This window comes from Callorhinus ursinus, unplaced genomic scaffold (assembly GCF_003265705.2).
Source record: "Callorhinus ursinus isolate GAN/ISIS: 27379988/994484 unplaced genomic scaffold, GSC_fseal_2.0 scaffold72, whole genome shotgun sequence".
NCBI lineage: Eukaryota > Metazoa > Chordata > Mammalia > Carnivora > Otariidae > Callorhinus > Callorhinus ursinus.
This window is the reverse complement of record NW_027397134.1, coordinates 5,947,335-5,968,982: the sequence shown is the minus strand read 5'-3', so window position 1 is coordinate 5,968,982 and position 21,648 is coordinate 5,947,335. Positions and strand designations below refer to the sequence as shown.

The 21,648-nt window shown below is 40.5% G+C and overlaps 1 protein-coding gene across 1 annotated transcript in view; it reads right to left on the bottom strand.

Annotated features, from left to right (window-relative positions):
- Positions 1 to 21,266, bottom strand: part of SLC5A1 (solute carrier family 5 member 1) — a 140,505-nt gene extending 119,239 nt beyond the window's left edge. Inside the window, exon 1 of the mRNA XM_073886790.1 lies at positions 21,248 to 21,266. Coding sequence (XP_073742891.1) covers positions 21,248 to 21,253 — 6 coding nt within the window. The 5' untranslated portion in view covers positions 21,254 to 21,266. The remainder of the gene's footprint in view (positions 1 to 21,247) is intronic.
- Positions 21,267 to 21,648: the final 382 nt, after the last annotated feature.

Sequence of the window (21,648 nt, the reverse complement as noted above, 5' to 3'; positions counted from 1 at the left end):
TTGTAGATATTGAAAAGATTATTCTATAATTTAGAAAGGCAAAGGAACATGAATAGCCAAAACAATTTTGATGTAGAATAACACAGGTGGAGAATTTACCCTGTTTCAAGACTTACTTATATAAAGCTACAGTATTCAAGACAGTATTGGTGAAAGGATATATACATAGATCAACAGAAGAAAAAAGGAGTCTAGAAATCAACCCATGCAAATATGGTCAATTGATTATATTTTTATTTAATAGATTTTATTTCTTAGAGAAGTTTTAGGTTTGCAGAAAAATTGAACAGAAAGTACAGAGAGTTCCCATATACTCCCTCTCCCCTCACCCCAGTTCCCCCCATTATTAGTATCTTTCATTAGTGTGGTACATTCGTTACAACTGATAAACTGATACAGATACATTGTCATTAACTAAAGTCAATGGCTTGCATTAGGGTTCACTGTTGTATAATTCTATGGGTTTTGCGAAAGGCATAAAATCATGTATCCATAGTCACAGAATCATGCAAAATAGTTTCACTGTCCTCAAAATCCCATGTTCCACTATTCATAACCTCCCCCATCTCCCCAACCCTTGGCAACTATTGATCTTTTTGCTGTCACTATAGTTTTGCCTTATCTAGAATGTCAAATAGTTTGAATCATGCAGTAGCTAGCCTTTCCAGATGGGTTTTTTTCACTTAGCAATATGCATTTAAGTGTCCTCCATGTCTTTTCATGGCTTCATTGCTCATTTCTTTTTATTACTATATAATATTCCATTGTATGGATGCACCAGTTTCTTTATCCATTCACCTATTGAAGGATGACATCTTAGCTGCTTCCAATTTTTGGCAATTATGAATAAAGCTGCCATAGACATTTGTGTGCGGGTTTGTGTGGACATAAGTTTTCGACTCACCTGTGTAAATATCTAAGGAGCATGATTGCTGGATCCTATGGTAAGACTATGGTTAGTTCTGTAAGAAACTTCCAAACTGTCATCCAAGGTATATGTACCATTCTGCTTTCCCACCAGCAGAGAATGAGTGTGCCTGTTGATCCACATCTTCCTTAGTCTTTGGTGTTGTCCATGTCCATTTGATTTTTCTTAAGATTTTATTTTTATTTAACGTTACATCCAATGTGGGGCTCAAACCTACAACCCCAAGATCAAGAGTCACATGCTCCACTGACTGCGCCAGCCAAGCGCCCCCATTTTATTTTTTTAACAGAGCAGCAAAGGCAATTCAATAGAGAAACAATAGTATATTCAACACATGGTACTGGAAAAATTGACCATCCATATGCAAAAGAATGAACTTCAACTTATACCTCACATCTTATACAAAAAAAAAAAAAAAGCTCTAAATGGATCATAGACCTCTAAATGTAAAACTATAACCTTTAAAGAAATCAAAAGAAAAAATCTTTGTAATCTTGTATTAGGCAACGAGTTCTTAGATATCACCCAAAAGCATAGCCCATAAAAGAAAAATTTTAAATAGAGTTTTTCAAAATAATAAATTTTGTTTTCTAAAGACACCCACAATTTAGGAAAAAATATTAGCAAATCACATTATCTGACAAAGGACTTACTTGTATGCAGAATATATTACTTTCTAGGGCGCCTGGGTGGTTCGGTCCTTAAGCGTCTGCCTTCGGCTCAGGTCGTGATCCCAGGGTCCTGGGATCGAGCCCCAAGTCAGACTCTCTGCTCCACAGGAAGCCTGCTTCTCCCTCTCCCACTCCCCCTGCTTGTGTTCCTGCTCTCACTGTCTCTCTGTCAAATAAATAAATAAAATATTAAAAAAAAAGAATATATTACTTTCTAAATTCAAGAATAAGAGAACTTGGGGGTGCCTGGGTGGTTCAGTCAGTTAAGCATCTGATTTCAGCTCAGATCATGATCTCAAGGTCCTGGGATTGAGCCCAACATCAGGCTCTGTGCTCAGCAGAGAGTCCCTCTCCCTCTGTTCCCTCCCCCAGCTTGTGCTCTCTCTGTCCCTCCCTTAAATAAATAAATAAATAAATAAATAAATAAATAAATAAATAAAATCTTTTTTAAAATCTTTTTTTAAAGAATAAGAGAATTCAATTTTTTTAAAAGATTTTTATTTATTTCTTGACAGAGAGAGACAGCAAGAGAGGGAATACAAGCAGGGGGAGTGGGAGAGGGAGAAGCAGGCTTCCTGCTGAGCCGGGAGTCCAATGCGGGGCTCGATCCCAGGACCCTGCGATCATGACCTTGAGCCGAAGGTGGACACTTAATGACTGAGCCACCCAGGCATCCTGAGAACTCAATTTTTTTAATGGCAAAAGATTTCAACAGATACTTCATCAAAGAAGATATATGGACAACAAATAAGCACATGAAAAGATGCTCATTTCTGGTCATTAGTAATGTAAAATGAAACCACAATGAGATACTACTACAAACCTATTAGAAAGATTTTTTTCAAAAACCTGACAATACCAAGTGTTGGAGAGGATGTGGAGCAACTGAAACTCTCATATATTTTCAGTGGGAATGTAAAATGGTACAGTCACTCGGGAAACAGTTTGGCAGTTTCTTATCAAATTAAACATGTAATTAGCATGTGACTCAGAAATCCCCTTCATACCTATTTACTCAAGTGAAATGAAAACCTATGTTCACACAAAAACCTATACATGCCAAAAATTGGAAACAGTGTCCCTCAACTAGGGAAAGGATAAACAAACAATAGTATATTCATAAAATGGATTATTATTTCATCAATAAAAATTAAGAAACTACTACTGATATATGGAACAACATTAAAAATCTCAAATGTGTTATGCTAAGTGAAAAATCAGATTCAAGGCTAGATACTGCAGTATTTCGTTTATATAACATTCTAGAAAGCACTTAACTATAATGAAGAATAAATCAGCAGTTGCCAGTGTTTGGGGATGGGGGTTTACTACAAATAGACAGAATTGGGGGGGGATGATAGAAGTTTTCTGTATCTTGTTTGTGGTGATAGTTACATGACTCTATGTTTTTGTCAAAACTCATAGAACTAAACACCCCAAAACAGTAAATTTTAGTGTATGAATATTACAAATAATTTTGGAGGGGGATGCCTGACTGGCTCAGTCAGTGGAGCTGATCTCAGGGTTGTAAGTTCAAGCCCCATGTTGGGTGTAGCAATTACTTAAAAATAAAATCTTTAAAAATAATAATAATTTTTTAAACTGCAGTGAAAGATCTGTGATTTTGAGCAAAAGTGAATTAATAAACTACCATTTCTTTACAGTTTAATAAAAGAAAAACTCCTCTAGGTAGTTTTAATAAGCAATCAAATTTAAGAACCATAGCCCAAGGCAGTTATTTCCCCACAAGTGTATATAGATCCCTTAGGGCTACTTTTTCTTCTCAGGTTCCTCAAGAAAATAAGTCTGACCCAGGAGATCAGTAACAAAGACCCATTGAGTTGGAAAAGGTGATCCATGAATGCCTTAAAATGAAAGTGGAGGTTGATTGCACTAGAAATGTTTCATTCGGAGAAAAGGAGATTCAAAAAGCGCAAAGTTATTGTCTTTAGGTATTTGAAGGGTGATCAGGTGAAAAGAACAGATATTTTTTGTGTTTCTAGTGGGCAGACAGGAAATAATGGGTGAAAAGGGCACAGAGCTCAATATAAGAAAGAGTTCTAACAACAGTTTATCTGCAAATAGAATGGGATGTCTCATGAAAGAGTGAGCTTCAAAGACTAAGCAGCAGAATTGGGTTAACCACTTATCTAAGATTTATACAGGGCATTCCAGCCGTGGGTGAAAGATTAGATCCAATGGTCTCTTAGATCTAGATCAGTTCTAAAATTTATAAAATTCCAAGCACTGAACAGAGGAAGCTGAATTCCCCTAGACTTTTCAGCTGAGTAAAATTTGAGAGATACTACAGGGTCCTACATGTCCAAAATCTCTCCTCTGTCAGAAATTCCATTTTACTTCCACAAATACTAAATAATGCTCAAAAAGTGGAAGGTACTGGGCAGAAAAAACTGTTCAAGGGGTGCCTGGGTGGTGCAGTTGGTTAAGCATCTGACTCTTGACTTTAGCTCAGGTCATGATCTCAGGGTCATGAGACTGAGCCCCACATCAGGCTCTGTGCTTGATGGGGAGTCTGCTTGGGGATTCTCTCTCCCTCTCTCTCTGCCACTCCTCCTGCTTGCTTGCTCTCTCTCTCTCAAAAAATAAATAAATAAATAAATAAATAAATAAATCTTTAAAAAAGAAAAAGAAAAATTGTTCTTAGGGGGATAAAAAGAAGAAGATATGGCCCAGTTCCCCAACTGGCTACCTCATCCCCCTGGATCTCAAATTAAATGTCACTTCTGGAAATCCTCCCACTTCCCCAGAAATCTGTTTTAAGTGTTTTCCCCATACCCTTTAGCCCTGTGTACTTCTCACTGTACCCACCAAACTCCATTTCCTGTTTCTTCATTTGACTATGAAATCTGTGAGGACAGAGAATAAACATATGCACAAAAATAAACATCCAGGATATATAAAGACTTTTTATAATTCAATAAGAAAAAAAAATTACCCAGTGGGGGGGGGAAGGTGGTAAGGATATCAATAAGCTATTCAAAATGAGGAAACCTAAAGGGCCAATAATCATATAAAAAATGCTCCACTTCGGGGTACCTGTGTAGCTCAGTCGTTAAGCATCTGCCTTTGGGGTCATGACCTCAGGGTCCTGGGCTTGAGCCCCGCATCGGGCTCCCTGCTCCACGGGAAGCCTGCTTCTCCCTCTCCCACTCCCCCTGCTTGTGTTCCCTCTCTTGCTGTGTCTCTCTCTGTCAAATAAATAAATAAAATCTTTTAGTATATGTGCTGCCAAAGTGAGCACAATAAATAAAATCTTTTTAAAAAATAAAAATAAATAAAAAGATGCTCCACTTCAATAATAATAAGAGAAATACAGTTTAAAATTTCATTCTAAACAGTATGAAATTTCCTCAAAAAGTTAAAAATAAGGCTACCCTACAGCCCAGCAATTGTACTGCTAGGTATCTATTCAAAGGATACAAACATAGTGATTCAAAGGGGCACATGCACCCCAATGTTTACAGCAGCAATGTCCACAATAGCCAAAATATGGAAAGATTCCAGGTGTCCATCAACAGATGAGTGGATAAGGAAGATGTGGTATATATGTACAATGGAATATTACCCAGCGATCAAAAAGAATGAAATCTGCCATCTGCAATGACATGGATGGAAGTAGAGAGTATTATGCTAAGCAAAATAAGTCAGTCAGAGAAAGACAAATACCCTATGATTTCACTCATATGTGGAATTTAAGAAACAAAACCAGATGAACATAGGGGAAGGGAAGGAAAAATAAAATAAGATGAAAATTGAGAGGGAGGCAAACCATAAGAGATGCTGAACTCTAGGAAACAAACTGAGGGTTGCTGGAGGGAGGTGGGTCAGGGGATGGGGTAACTGAGTGATGGGCATTAAGGAGGGCACTTGATGTAATGAGCACTGGGTGCTATATGCAACTGATGAATAACTAAATTCTACCCCTGAAACTAATTTGAAAAATTTCATTCTATCCCTATCTGAACAGCCAGTATGAAAAAAGACTAACAACAGAAGGTATAAGAAAGGATGTGAAGGCTGAGTAACATTCCATTGTATATATGGACCCCATCTTCTTTATCCATTCATCTGCTGAAGGGCATTTCAGCTCTTTCCACAGTTTGGCTATTGCAGACATTCCTGCTATGATCATTGGGGTGCATATGGCCCTTCTTTTCAGTACATCTGTGTCTTTGGGGTAAATACCCAGGAGTGCAATTGCTGGGTCATAGGGTAGCTCTATTTTTAATTTTTTGAGGAACATCCACACTGTTTTCCAAAGTGGCTGTACCAACTTGCTTTCCCACCAACAGTGTAAGAGGGTTCCCCTTTCTCCACAACCTCTCCAACATTTGTTGTTTCTTGCCTTGTCAATTTTTGCCATTCTAACTGGTGTAAGGTGGTATCTCAATGTGGTTTTGATTTGAATTTCCCTGATGGCTAATTGATGATGAACATTTTTTCATGTGTCTGTTAGCCATTTGTGTATCTTCTTCAGAAAAGTGCCTGTTCATGTCTTCTGCCCATTTTTTGACTTGATTATTTGTTTTTTGGGTGTTGAGTTTGAGAAGTTCTTTATAGATCTTGGATACCAGCCCTTTATCTGTAGTGTCACTTGCAAATATCTTCTTCCATTCTATGGGTTGCCTCTGTTTTGTTGACTGTTTCCTTTGCTGTGCAGAAACTTTTTATCTTGATGAAGTCCCAAAAGTTCATTTTTGCTTTTGTTTCACTAGCCTTTGGAGATGTATCTTGAAAGAAATTGTTGTGGCTGATGTCAAAGAGGTTATTGCCTATGTTCTCCTCTAGGATTTTGATGGATTCCTGTCTCACACTGAGGTCTTTCATGCATTTTGAGTTTATCTTTGTGTACAGTGTTAGAGAATGGTCAAGTTTCATTCTTCTGCATGTGGCCATCCAATTTTCCTAGCACCATTTATTGAAGAGACTGTCTTTTTTCCATTGCATATTTTTTCCTGCTCTGTTGAAGGATGAATACCCAACTTTTACATCAACATGGATGGGACTGGAGGAGATTATGCTAAGTGAAATAAGTCAAGCAGAGAAAGTCAATTATCACATGGTTTCACTCACTTGTGAGAAATAAGGAATAGCATGGAGGACATTAGGAGGAGGAAGGGAAAAATGAAGGGGAGAAAATCGGAGGGGGAGACGAACCATGAGAGACTATGGACTCCGAGAAACAAATTGAGGGTTTTAGAGGGGAGCGTGGTGGGGGGATGGGTTAGCCCGGTGATGGGTATTAAGGAGGGCACGTACTGCATGGTGCACTGGGTGTTATATGAAAACAATGAATTGTGGATCACTACATCAAAAACTAATGATGTATTGTATGGTGACTAATGTAACATAATAAAATTAAATTAAATTTAAAAAATTAAAAATAAAGAAATGCGAATCAAAAAAAAAGAAAGGATGTGAAGAAGTGTGAATTTTAGTGCATTACAGATGGGACTATAAATTAGTACAAATACTTTGGATAAAATCTGGTCATATCTAATAAAGGTAAAGATATACATACAGCTTTAACCACTTCCACCTCTAAGTACCTACCCTAAAGAAACTCCTACACTTATACATATGCACAAAGGAACAGACATAAGAATGTTCATTGCAGGTCTATTTGTAATAATAAAAAAAATAAAAGCAAAATGTACCTGTAAATCAGTTATCCTTAGAAGGGAATATCAAATAGCCATAATACATGTCATCATGGATAAATCTCAAAAACAGAATATTGAGTGAGAAAGACAACGTTGCAAAGAATTTACAGTATGCTTCCATTATATGTACTTTTTTAAGTTTATTTACTTTTTTTGGTAATCTCTACATCCAAGGTAGGGCTCAAATTCATGACCCCAAGATCAAGAGTCACATGCTCTTCCAACTGAGCCAGACAGGTGCCCCTATATAAGTTTTGGGTGTATACTACACACCTATAAACTATGCATGTGTACATGGAGAGAGAGAGACACTGACAGACAAAAAAAGAAGGTATATGGGTATATACATATATAGAAATGAAGTATAGAAATGAACATAGAGGGGTACCTAGGTGGCTCAGACAGTTAAATGTCTGACTTCGGCTCAGGTCATGATCTCAGGGTCCTGGGATTGAGCCCCTCATTGGGCTCCATGCTCAGCAGGGAGTCTGCTTCTCCCTCTCCCTTTCCTTCTGCTCCTCCCCCAACTCCTGTTCTCTCTCACTCTTTCTCTCTCTCAAATAAAGTCTTTTTAAAAAATAAATAAACATAGGAATAATAAATGAAAACTTCAAAATAGTTACCTCTGGAGAAGCAGGAAGAAAGATTGAAGGGCAGAGCTTTAGCTAAATTATATATAAAGATATACAATTTAATTATTTTTTAAAAGGACAAAGAGATCAAAACCAAAGAGCACATACACAAATAAGTATAAGACAAAGAGAGAGTGTGATAATATCAGAACAAGCAAAGAGCTATGACGAAAGAGATTTGTGAGCCTGGGAAGCTCCAGGAAGACTTCATGGAGGGGACAACTCAGAGCCTGATCTTGAAGAGTGGGTAGAATTCCATAGCCTGAGATAGGATAAGGGAGAACATGAGCAAAGGCATAGAGATGTAAACAGTAAAGAAGACCAGACCCAGATCACCCCAAGCAGCTGAGGTGGATGAGTGGGAGGGGAGAGGGTGATAGGGTTCTTCCAGTAGGTGAGGGTAATGTTTATTTATGTATTTATTTATTTTGCTGGAAAGCTCTCCAGGCTTTATGAACAACTTGAAGGCCAAGCTCTGCTTTTTCATGGCTTCACTGTATATATGATAGTGTCTTGCATATACAAAACACTTACTCAGCCAATAAAAGGACAGAATGAAAGCAGTATCATCTAAGGGGCCTAAGGCTCCTAGAGTTTGGCAAGAGGAAGGAAACACTAGATTATTGCCTCCATTTTGCCTCTTTTTCAGAGAATTTATTGAAAGAAACTTAGGATGTGGCAGAAAGCTCTGGGAAGTCTATATGTATAAGGTTGGGGTTAGGGTTTAGAGCCCCCATCCTTTGTAGTATAACATACTGCCATTATCTTAAAAGCACAGCAAGGAAACAAAAATATTTGTAGCCATATTTGAAACCTGATAGAACTTGAAACAGAACAATTAAATCATCTATTTAATTCATGAAGCCCTACATTAGTCACAGTTCTATTTGTTGAGTATTGGACAAATGTAGACATTTTCCATCAAGGTAGAAACTAAAAGCAAAGGGAGCTACAGCGTCACCTTGTGGTGATGCCCAGCACTGCACTGAGATGGTTCCCCCAGGGCCGATTAGTGGAGCTGTCCTTTGTCTGGGTCAGGACTCACATTTTAAATGGGGGAGTCAGCAGAAGCTAAGAACTAGAATAAAAAACAGACATGACCAGGAGTCAGGAGACCGTGTCCTTGGGCTCCCTTGAAGTACTTGGAGGCCTTCCTTCTTCCTAACATACTTCTGGCAAGATCAGGACAGCCAAGATCAGAAAGCCTGAAAGATTATTGAAATGGGGACAGGCAGAAAGAATAGCATAATACTAATGATGTCCCTTCATGGTAGAGGGAGCTGGTATTGATTATCTATGAACTTCAGACCCTCTTGAAAAATAAATTAACCTTTTTTTCTATAAATAACTGCCTGATTGCAGAAGCAAGGATTACCAGCTACAGATGGCCAATAGTCTCAAGTGTCAACTTCAACTACATGATGGCTGACTAGAATGTTGTGTTAAGTAGGATTCTGAGGCAGAGTTTGAGTTCAGTGGAAAGAAGGCCACTAATGATTTACATCTGTCTCAAGTATGGGAGGGAGGAATAACAATATACCTATTCTAGATAAGGTTCTATTGCTATAGATCTCTATGCAGCTCTAACTTCTTTGAATCTCAGTTTTTCTCATTATAAAATGAGGATAATTTATGCCTTCTAAGCCTACTTCACAAAAAGAAGACCATGGATTTGAAGGGTCTTGAAACATCTAAAACTATGTAAGTGTGAGATAGTACAAGTATTTCTGTTGACTTCTCTGGATGAACAAGAAAGCTAATGATTCCAGAATCATTGCTAGTTGCCTTCCCCAACCTAAACACCACTGAAGGAACTGAAGGACATTGTTTGAAAAATGTTAGAGGCTTGACCAGACAATTTGGGTAAGCTGGAACCTAAAGAGTTTAAATCATTAGCTGGGAGGCTGGTGCTGCAGTTTATTCAGGGCCAGAGAATGGAATAAAATTAAATCAAACAGCATCACTGAAAGACCCTTATAATAATCCACCCAACAGGGCACCTGGGTGGCTCAGTCATTAGGTGTCTGCCTTCCAGCTTGGGCCATGATCTCAGAGTTCTAGGGATTGGTCCCAAGTCGGGCTTCCTGCTCAGCGGGGTATCTGCTTCTCCCTCTCTGTCTGCCTGCCGCTCCCCCTGCTTGTGCTCTCTCTCTCTCTCAAATAAATAAATAAAAATCTTTTTAAAAAATAATAATCCACCCAACAATTACTTATTAAGTATCCACTTAATAAATTCATTTGCTGATTTTACAGATATCTATTGAACACCTACTATGTGCCAGTTCTGTGCCCAGGCTAGGGATACTGTTGAGGGTAAAACAGTTAGCTATCTGCTCAAATGGAGTTCACAGCCTAGTAGGAAAGGCTGCAGTAAGGGCGCCTGGGTGGCTCAGTCGATTAAGCATCTGCCTTCGGCTCACGTCATGATCTCAGGGTCCTGGGATTGAGCCCCACGTCAGGCTCCCTCCTCAGTGGGGAGTCTGCTTCTCCCTCTCCCTCTGCCCCTTGCCCCTGCTCATGCTCTCCTTCTCTCAAATAAATAAATAAATAACCTAAAAAAAAAAGGTTGTAGTAAACAAATAATTACCATAAAATGATAAGTGTTATGAAAGGAGAATGTGGGATGCCAGGAGAGCCTTGGGAAGAGGTTTTATATATCTATAGGCCAGAGGTTGCAAATTCATGGTGCCTGGGACAAATTCAACCACAGACAATTTTTTTAGCTAGTGCCATGTTTTAAAAGTACCTAATAGCTTCAATGGGACATGTACTCTCCAGTTTTCCACGGTCCTCACCACTTTATATTGTGTTCTGCTTGCTACTCTCACACATTGAGGAAGCCTGGACCCTGAAAATCATGCCCTGAAGGACAGAGCTAGGTAAGTGGTGTAGAAAATGGGGTAAGGGAGTGTTCCAGGTGAGCAAATGCCCACAGAGAGAGATCATGGTGCATCTGGGGAATTGGAAGGTCCACATGGCCAAAGCAAGGAAGAGACCAGAAGGTTCAACTCCCCTATGTTATATATAAGGAAACTAATGCTCAGAGAGAAGGGACTTTGCTCAAGTCACACAACTATCAAAACAAGCAACAGACTCAGGACTAAATCCAGTCCTCCTGCTCTCCAATGACCAATTCTTTCCTTGCAACTCTTTCCTCTTACCCATTAGGCCTACTAATCCCTAGTGAAGTCCCAGGGAATGTCCAAGAATCCAGGCCCATTCACACCAGCTGCTCACAGGGATTCAGACCAATCAAGCACAAGGCCTTGCTCTCAAAGATTGCTCCAAGGCATCCTCTACCACTTCCTTGAGTATGAGTCAGGGCTGAACTTAGGAGCTGGTAAGTTTCAGGGGCGGGGTTCAAGACCCAGCTTATCTGTACTTTCCAAGGTGTTGCAATGACAGAGAAATACCTCTCCCAGCCACAAAAGGAAACCTAGCATTCCACCATCAGCCCTTCCTTCCGCAAAGGTTCTGTTCTTAAATGCAAATACTCTTGGAAGAATAACACTCACCTTAGTGTAAGTATAGCATCCAATCTGAAACACTAAAACTGGAACAAAACCTAAATATTAGCCAAGCCAAACTTCTTACAATACTAATGAGGGACATGAGCCCATGCTGAAGAGACTGGCCATCATCATCCAGTGTCAAAGCCAGGATGAAACCCCAGTCTCCTGATTCCTGGTCCAGGGCTCTTTCTACCGTTCCACACTGTTTCTCATTAGGTCCTGCCCTAAGACTGTTTTCCGGGAGGAACAGAGGAGGGAAAGAAAAGGTGGCATCACACAAGTGGAGAAAGGAATCAGAAAAAATAGGGTGGCTCAGTCGTTAAGCGTCTGCCTTCGGCTCAGGTCGTGATCCCAGCGTCCTGGGATCGAGTCCCACATCGGGCTCCCTGCTAGGCAGGAGGCCTGCTTCTCTCTCTCCCACTCCCCCTGCTTGTGTTCCCTCTCTCGCTCTCTCTCTCTCTCTCTCTCTCTCTGTCAAATAAATAAATAAATAAATCTTAAATAAATAAATAAATAAAAGGAAACTTGGCTTGACTTTGTAATTTTTCAACTCTGGTTTAGCTCATTCTTTGATTCAATAAATATTTCTTGAGGGTCTTCCATGTTCCAGGCACTGTGCTAGAAGCTGAGGGTAAGACAGTGTACTCCCTGCCCCTGAGAACTTCCAAGCTAGTGCCTCTAGCTGACCTACTTGCTCAGGTTCTGCACACACACAACTTCCAGCCCCTTTGCTAAGCCAATAAGCAAGATCATAATAATCACTTAAGTTGGTGCCTTTTTCTCTTACAGCGCACTCTATATTCATTGCCTCATTAATTTTCACACATATACACACACACACCATGACAAAAACATTCCTACCCATTTTACAGATGAAGACACTAAACCTCAGTTTTTCCTTGGTTCAAGTTTCCTTGCTTCTCACTTGAACCATCTTCCCCCAAATTGCTGAGTGGTTTGTAAAAAGGAGAGGAGAAAATAACTCACCACCTCCTCCCCTAAGTCTCTCCCCTCCTCCAGTCCACAAACAAGTCTGAGGCAAGATGAACAACCTATCATCCCATATGTTTTCTAGGAAAATTTGGAGCCTAGGGCTTAGACTGGGTGCCCTCAGTGAATAAAACTGGGGATATCAGAGAAAAAGCCATCTATTTGGTCAGCAGACTTGGTCCCTACACCAACACAATAATCTACACGTGTACAGAAAAACTCCTTTCACATCTCCAATTTCATCTTGATCCTCATAACAACCGTCCCTCTGGCAGTGTCCTCTGCAGTTGGAAACCAGAGCTCAATGACAGGAAATGTCAGAGATCACACAGTGAGGAATGAGGGAGCCAGACGGAAGCACTCATCTTCTATTGCTGTTTTCACTACATCATACTGACTTCTTTGTAACTTCAGGCAAGCTCAGGCAAGAGTCAAATTCTTGACCAGACCCTCCCAATTCATAAGAGAAGCCTATCAGATTTGGAGCAAAGAGTAGCCCAGAGGCTGTTTGGGACAAAGTCCTCAAGCCACAGATCCAGGGGAAAGCCTGGGTGTTCATCTTGGGATCATCCTTATTCAAGAACACCTGCCCCAAACCTCCTGAATCCCTCTTTCCTAACCAGTTCAGGAATGCTCAGCCAGGCTGTGTCCAAAATCACACTGAATCTGTTTGATTTTCTGACTATAGCATCACTCTATGTGAACTATAGCATCACTTTATGTGAACTCTATGTAAAAGAAGGCATCTCTATGTGAACTCTTTGCCCAGTAAAAGAAAACATCTTTCTGGCTCTTGATTTATCTTAAAGCTCTTCCTTCTAATTCTGATATATGCTACCATATAAACGAATCTTGAAAACATTCAACATTATGTGAGGTACCTAGAATAAGCAACTTTGTAGAGAAAGAAAGTAGAAGGGTGGTTACCAAGGGGTTAGGGAGGAGGAGTAACAGGGAGTTTAATTGTTTAGTTGGTGTAGAGTTTCTGTCTGGGATGATGAAAAAGTTGCAGAAACATAACAGTGATGGTTGCACAACTTCATGACTGTCCTTAATACCATTAAATTACACTCTTAAAAATGATTTAATACAGGGCACCTGAGTGGTGTATTTGGTTAAGCATCGGACTCTTGGTTTCGGTTTGGGCTGTGATCTCAGGGTTATGAGATCCAGCTCTGCATCAGGCTCCATGTTCAGCATGGAGTCTGGTGGGACTCTCTCCCTCTCTCTCCACCCCTCCATGCTGTGCTCTCTTCTCTCTCTCTCTCCCCCGCCATAAATAAATAAATAAATAAATAATCATTTAAGAAATGATTTAATAGGTAAATTGTACATTCTATATATTTTACTACAATTTTTTTAATAGCAGCTCCTTCTAAGCTGAAGATGATGGTTATGGAAGATGTCTCATGCTGCTATGCAGTAAAAATTAAAGCCATGTTTCTTTTCTTAGTCCATGTCATGGAAATACAGAAAGATAAGATCTTAGTGGTTAAGAACAAAGATTTTGTAGTCAGAACACAGCTGCATTCAGGATTTCCTTCTATGATTTACTAGTTTTCTGACCTCAAGAAACCTATACCTCAAGGCTTCCAAATTTTGTTGTGCATACAAACCCTTGGGGCATCTAAACTTTTCCAGAGCCTCAGACTCCTTATGGAAAACAAGGGGATGCTGATAGCTATGGTCAGCCCCCTTGACCATGCCCTTGTGAAGATTAGGTGAGACAGTATATGTAAAATGCTTAACCCAATCCCCAGCACTCAGTGAGCACTCAGAATGAATGGAAATTAATATTCTTATTATTTTTCTACTTAATCACTGTCCTTCCAAACTTAAGAGTCATCTGTGGGTTTGTGTGTGTCTGTGTGGTTGTTTTATTTTTTGCTATGTGTGCACAATTGGCTAGATAAGAGCTCTTGCACAGCAAGTTCCTTGGAAGGTTGTGTTCCCAGGAGTATATGGAAACATGTCCTGGGAGGCATGTGTTTACAGCTGAGCAGTATATACATGTGTATTTGTGTATATAAAAAGCACTGTTTCCTTATAAGACTTTGTTGTCAATCAACTAATTCAAAAGTCATTTCCTCTTGCTTATCACAATGTCAACCAAGGTTAATGAGTGGGAAGATAATTAGATTGATTGGTCAAAGGGAAAGACTGTGTTTTAATTGAAGTCTCTCATCCAAACCAAAGGTTTATATATTGGAGAGAAATGTGATGACTAGTTATAAACATTCTGATCTCTAGGTTGGTAGGGCTGTAAATACCATAAGGTATCCCAAGTGCCCTGCCCAGCCTTCCCAGTCAGAGGTAGGAAGACTGATCTTGGGGTGTCCCTTGTGTTGAAACAGTCTTTCTATTGCCCTTCTACAGAGGCCCTCTACAGGCACAAGATAGCTAACATCTAGAAGGCAGAACCCCTGAGTTCTGATCAGCCTCTGCAGCCAGCTCCCTTGACCACACCAGAATTCCAGGGTCACCCTATATGATATGGCACAATGGTTAATGCACCTGCATTAAAGTCAAATAAACCCGGGCTTAAATCCCAGTGCCTCCACCACCCAGCTAGTAAATGTGTGATTCAGTGATTTCCTCTTTCTGAGCCTCCATTTCTTCAACTATGGAAACTATTTTTTAAAAGTAAGATTCCTATTTCACCAAGTTATTAGAGAAATTCATTAAGAACTTGCATTGAAAGTCTTGAGCTCAGTGCCTAATATAAGGTAATGTCCATTTAATAATAACAGCTACTATTTATTGAACACTTACTCTCTGCCTATCTACATAGGCATCATCTCATTTAATCCTTACAACAACCCAGAAAGGTAGGTACTTTTATTAACCCTATCTTACAGATGAGGAAACCGAAGTAATGTCCCAGGGTCATATAACTAGTAAGAGAAGAATTTGAATCCAAGTACTCTGACATTGTTATTTTTAATATTTTTGTCATCAACAAAAATAATAACACAGAAAGGATTCCACTGTCCCCTCCAGCTGTAGAGGGAATTGCTCTGCACTCAGATTCCTCCATGATTCCTTTAATATTAATGTGCATCCTTTCCCCCTGTTTCATTCCCTGACTTTAGCTATGGTTCACTTATTTCTTCAACAAACATTCATTGAGCAGCTACTGTGTGCCAGGCTCTGTGCTTGGCCCTGAGGATATGGAACTGAACAGAACAGTTGAGGTTCCTGTCTTCATGGAGTTGAGGAGCCAGCTGAGAATGAGGAACCGAAAAATGAGAGGAGCCAGCCATGCAGAAAACCAAAGGAAGAGTGAAATGAAGGTGGGAAGGTGGGAATGAGTTTGGTTAGCACAATCTAAGAAGTGACAGAAGAGCAGTGTGGCTGGAGGAATGAGCAGGAAGAGATGACATGAGATGGTCCCTGCCGTTCTCTGGAGCTCCAGACCTATAGTTCACAAGCTGACTGCACAGACCTGCCTGGGTGGTCCCCAGGTGCCCTAATGCAATACATCTAAAACAGAAGTCATTACTTTATCCAGCCAAACTCTCCTCCTCTTCCCTGACCAGCCACTGAACAACAAAACACCCAGTGGCCCAAACTAAGGATCTGTCAAATAGCTCCTGAATTTGTCCTCTCTCTATCACCATGACCTCTGACTTGGTTCAGTCCTCATCATCACTGGCCCGAGCTGTTGGACTAGCCCCCAACTGTTTACCCTGCTTCCAGCCTCTTCACTTCCAGCACCAGTACCTCTGACAGGCTGCTGTCAGAGAGATCCCTAAAACAAACGTACAAACATATAACTCCCCCAGTGTAAAACCTCTCATGGTTCCTCCTTTGTCTCAGGACGAAGTTTAAGCTACTTGGCCTGGCAAATAACATCCTTCATGTGTGGTCTGAAGCCATATTTTCAGCCTTGTCTCCCACTAGTCATCCACAAGTCTCAGAGCACCACCATATCAAATTACTCTTTCATACGACCAGGAACAGCACAAGCTGTTCCCTCTACTTAGAATTCCTCTTCTGGCCCTCTCTCCTTGTAGAACTACTATTCAACCTTTAAGATGTAGTTCATTTCCTTGCTAAAGCCTTCCCTGACACCAGGCAGAATCATCCAACTCGCTCTCCTAAGGACCCACAGCACATGACATTTATGACACAGCTACAGTATACATCAAATGTGTTTCTGATTATATGGTTATATATTTATCTCCCCACCAGAATGAGTTCAGAAAGTCTGGGATCCTGTCCCATTGAACACAATGCATAGTACACAACAGATGTTCAATAAGTGTTTGACAGATTAATTAGTTAACTAATTAATTAATGAAAAATTGATAAAGCACAGAAAAAAATCAATGAGTCCCTCAAAAACCAGATTCCCAACGTTGATCTCATTAGCACAAATCAAAGGTCTACAAGACAGCATAGAAGCTGAGACCTAATCAAAAACTAACCTTGTCTTGCCACCTGGGAATCATAGATTGCCAGAAATAACCAAACACCAGGGAGATACTAAGGTCTCAAGATAGTGATTTATCCAATATCCCTCAGTCAGATGTCGACACAGCAGAACTAGAAGCCAAAACTCCTGCCTCCTAGTTCTGGAAACTCCCATCTAGGGCAGCTTCTATCAAAAGTTCGAAGACAAGAGAAGCAAGGTCTTCTTGCACACAGGGCTTCCAAGAAGATATCCCTTGGCTCTTGACAAATACAGTCAAGCTTTGCTCTGGGTTGAATTTCGTCCTCTCCAAAATTCATATGTTGAAGTCCTAACATCCAGTAGCTCAGAATGTTATCTTATTTGGAGATAGCCTCTTTAAAGAAGTAATCAAGTTAAAATGAAGCCATTAGAGTGGACCCTAATCCAATATGACTAATGTCCTTATAAAAAGGAGGAGTTTGGACATAGAGATACATATATAAGGAGAATGCCATGAGAACATGAAGACAGCCATCTATAAGCCAAGGAGAGAGGCCTGGAGCAGATCCTTTCTACACAGCTCTCAGAAAGAAGCAGCCCTGCTGACACCTTGATTTCAGACTTCTAGCCTCAAGAACTGTGAGATAATAAATTTTTTTTTAAGACACCCAGTTTGTGGTACTTTGTATGGCAGCCATAGAAAACTAACAGAAGGGCGCCTGAGTGGCTCAGTCGGTTAAGCGGCTGCCTTTGGCTCAGGTCATGATCCCAGGGTCCCGGGATTGAGCCCCACATCGGGCTCCCTGCTCAGCACAGAGTCTGCTTCTCCCCTGCCTGCCATTCCCCACTGCTTGTGCTTTCTCCCTCCCTCCCTCTCTCTCTGTCAAATAAATAAATAAAATCTTTAAAATTAAAAAAAAAGAAAACTAACAGAAGCCTTCTAGAGCAGTGGTTCTCAAAGTGTGATCCCTGGAAAAGAAGGTCAGCATCACCTGAGATTTGTTAGACAGGTAAGACCTACCAGTCAGAAACTCTGGGAATGGGACCCAGTAATTTGTGTCCCAATAAAGCCCTCCAGGTGATTCGGATGCACACTACATTTGAGAACCACTCTTTAGAGCTACTCTATCTATGCTGGGTTGCTTAGTGTTCCCTGAAAATTCACAATCACCCCAAACCTCAGAATGTGACCTTATTTGGAAATAAGGTCTTTGCAGATGTAATTAGTTTAGGTCATATTGGATTAGGGTGGACCTTAATCCAATGACTAGTATCATTATAAACAGAGAAGCGGAGACATAAATACATAGGGAGAACACTATGTGACAACAGAGGGGGAGATGCATCTATAAGCCAAGGAATGCCAAGGATTACCAGGAGTCACCAGAAGCTAGCAGAGAAGCAAGAAAGGATTTTTCTCTAGAACCTTCAGAAGCAGTATGACTCTGCTAACACGTTGACTTTAGACTTCTATTCTCCAGAACTGTGAGAGAATAAATTCCTGTTGTTTTAAGCCACCCAGTTTGTGGTAATTTGTTACAGCAGCCCTCACAAAATACTACCCTGTCCAACAAAAGTCATAAGCCACATATAGCTATTTAAATTTAAAATAGTTAAATTAAATAAAAGTGAAAATTCAGTTCCTCAGTTGCACGGTCACATTTCAAGTGCTCAGCACATGCGGTTCATGGCTACTGTATTAACATAGAACATTTCCATCAGAGCAAAAAGTTCTATTGGATACAACTATTCTAGAGGCCCATGGGCTAAATTCCTCCCATCACTTGTTTGGTATGGCCCACAAGCTAAGAATGGCTTCTACATTTTTAAGTGGTTAAAAAGTTAAAAGAGGAGAATTTTGTAACATGTGAAAATTATATGAAAGGCAAATTTCAGTGTCTCTAAATAAAGTATTATTGGAACACAGCCACACCCATTCATTTACATATTGTCCATGACTGCTTTTATGATTTATGCTGCCACAGCAGAGTCAAGTACTTGTGACAGAGACCATACGGCCCACAAAACAAGATATTTACTCTCTGACCTTCAACAGAAAGTTTGCTAACGCCTTCCTCTAGAGGATAATTAAGAGTGACAAGGAGAGGATAGTAGAACAAATTGGCATCATGGTTAAGCACAAAGGCATCTGTTTCAAGATGCCCATAGGCATGTACTTTCCAGACCAGAGTGAAATCAAGGCAAGTATGTATTATCTCTTGTTTATATGCATATAGTATACATATACAGCTGACCCTTGAACAACACAGGTTTGAATTGTGTGCATCTACTTACACATAGTTTTCTTCAATTAATACAGTACAGTAGTGTAAATGTATTATCTCTTCCTTATGATTTTCTTAATAAGATTTTCTTTTATCTAACATACTTTATTGTAAGAACACAGTATATAATACATATAACATAAAAAATATGTGCTAGTTGACTGTCTATGTTATCAATAAGGCTTCTGGTCAACAGTAGGTTATCAGTAGTTAAGTTTTGGGGGAGTCAAACGTTATACATGGACTTTCAACTATGCAGGGGTTTGGTGCCCCTAACCCCGGCATCATTCAAGGGTCAACTGTAAATAATATCCACATGTATACATTCCCACATGCACACAGAAGATGCATAAAGAAGGGAATGGAGGGACATATACCTAGGTATTAATGATGGTCACCTAAGGGGGAAGGGATGAAAGAGACTGGAGTTTATGTCTTCTGTTATTATCGCCCTCCATGTTTTCTGATTCTTCTGTAATAAGAGGAAACCTTAATTTAAAGCTTTTTTGTTTTTTTAAAAAACCTGCCTGATTCTAAAACAGAGTTCCTAACCTCTTCTAGATTGTGAGGGCTGTCTTCCAGTCTGCCCTTATCTTTATGTAGCTCTGAATACCTTCACGGTTTCTTTCCCCACCGATATTGGCTCTCAGGAAAGGATCTGCTTGCCCCATTTACACTGAGCTATTGTCACAGATTACTATGTATGTTCCTCCTCCCAGAGCAGAACAGCCTTTCAAAAAAGATCAAAGCCTAGAGCTGTAGACATAAACGTCTACCAGTGGAATGTTAACTATCAGTTAACCAGGTAGGAACACGGACAGCCTTCTGGTCACCCCTGAAATCCCCAGGCACAGGAAACAGCCTACCTCAGTTACTTGCAGGGGCCTAGCCAATGTGCAATCTTGGGCTCTGCACCCAGAAACAATTAACAAATACATACAGCTACACTTACAAAGCAGAATCCAAATTTGCAGGCTTAACCAACACTAGGCAAAAGCCTCCCAAACCCAACCCACTTTTCAGATCCAGGTGATAATAACTTAGACTCAGAGATCTAAATTCAAATCCCTGCTCTGCCACTGACTCGCTGGGAAACCTCAGTCCCTCTCTTTGTCCTCTCCTGGCCTCAGTTTTGCCCCAGGAATGAAGTCAGGCTTGGACAGGGTGACTTCCAAATTCCCTCTCAGCTCTGTTCCAGGCCACACTGGATCATCCAGTTGTGTGTATGTATGCCTGGGACAGGGTCCAGCTAATTCCTAAAGGGTCAAATGATTAACCATTGAGCTGGGTCAGTTCCAGAAAGGACTCAAAAATTAACCTGGTTACTCCTGTTTTGCCTTTTAATCTTTACCATTAGTAACTCTGGTAAGGCATTGTCCCTCTCTAGTCTCCATGGCCCAAGTACCATCCCCTGACCCTCTACCCAGAGTGCTCCATTCCCCTCTCCCAACTTCCCTTTCCCCCTGACTAAATTCTGCCAATTCTCACTTCATCCATGAGACCTTTTCGGATTCCCCAAGGCCCCATGACCACAACCTCCTCTGACTACCTCACTATACTATATTATATCCTAGTATAAGGCACTTAGCACCGACTACCAGGGGTTTTAGTAACCTCTCCTATGGGTACTTCTTCCTACTTGGCTATTCCCCTTAGGAGTAGAAATTAGGCTTACCTAAGATTTTATACAGGGGATTCCAGCACTGAGTGAAAGATTAGCTCCAATGGCCTCTTAGGTCTAGATCAATGCTAAAATTCATGAATGCACAGGTTCATTGATTGAGGATGCTGAAACCCTCGAAATGCTTTTCACCAAGCTCATAAATAAGACCTGACCACTAAGAAATGTTTTCAACTCTTCAAAGCACCTGTAAGCTCTCTTAGCTCCTTGGATCCTCACAAGAACCCTGTGAGGCAGGTGACCACTAAAGTGGAGTGTAAAGAATTTAACATGGAGGTGAAGCAATCTCCTAAGGCTGGCTGGCAAGTTGGTGATAGAACCCGAACCACACACCAGAGTTCTTGCCCTCCATTCCTGGGCTTTCAGGTGTGCGGCACACAGTAAAATCATAGCCTCACCCTCTTTTTAAGAAACTGCAGCCTATTGCCACTTCCATAACACATGAATATGCATACATTTTATAAATACCTTCATGCTGGTTCCAGCCAGCTTGGGGGCTCCACATCTGTAAATCTACGGCTGTTTTTCTCTCATCATTTATCATCATTCTCTAAGGGAAAAACAGCCCAGTGCAGTTCCCAGTCAGATCAATATATTTTCTTGAAGAGATTACAAGGAGCTAGGAGACACTGAACTTGATCCTACTTGCTCTAGTATGCTCCACTCAGCCCCTTCCCTCCTCCCGCTGTGTTCCAGCAGAGAAGAGGCAGGTGAAAGCTTTTAGTGTGAGCAATCATCCCAATACACAACTTGGAGATGGGCTTCCCAGCCAGAATATGATCTTTGCCCCGTCCAGCATCTGTGGAACCATACTGTCTCATCATAGCCACCTTTGCTGTTCAGCAGGGTCATTCAGAAACCTGTAAATA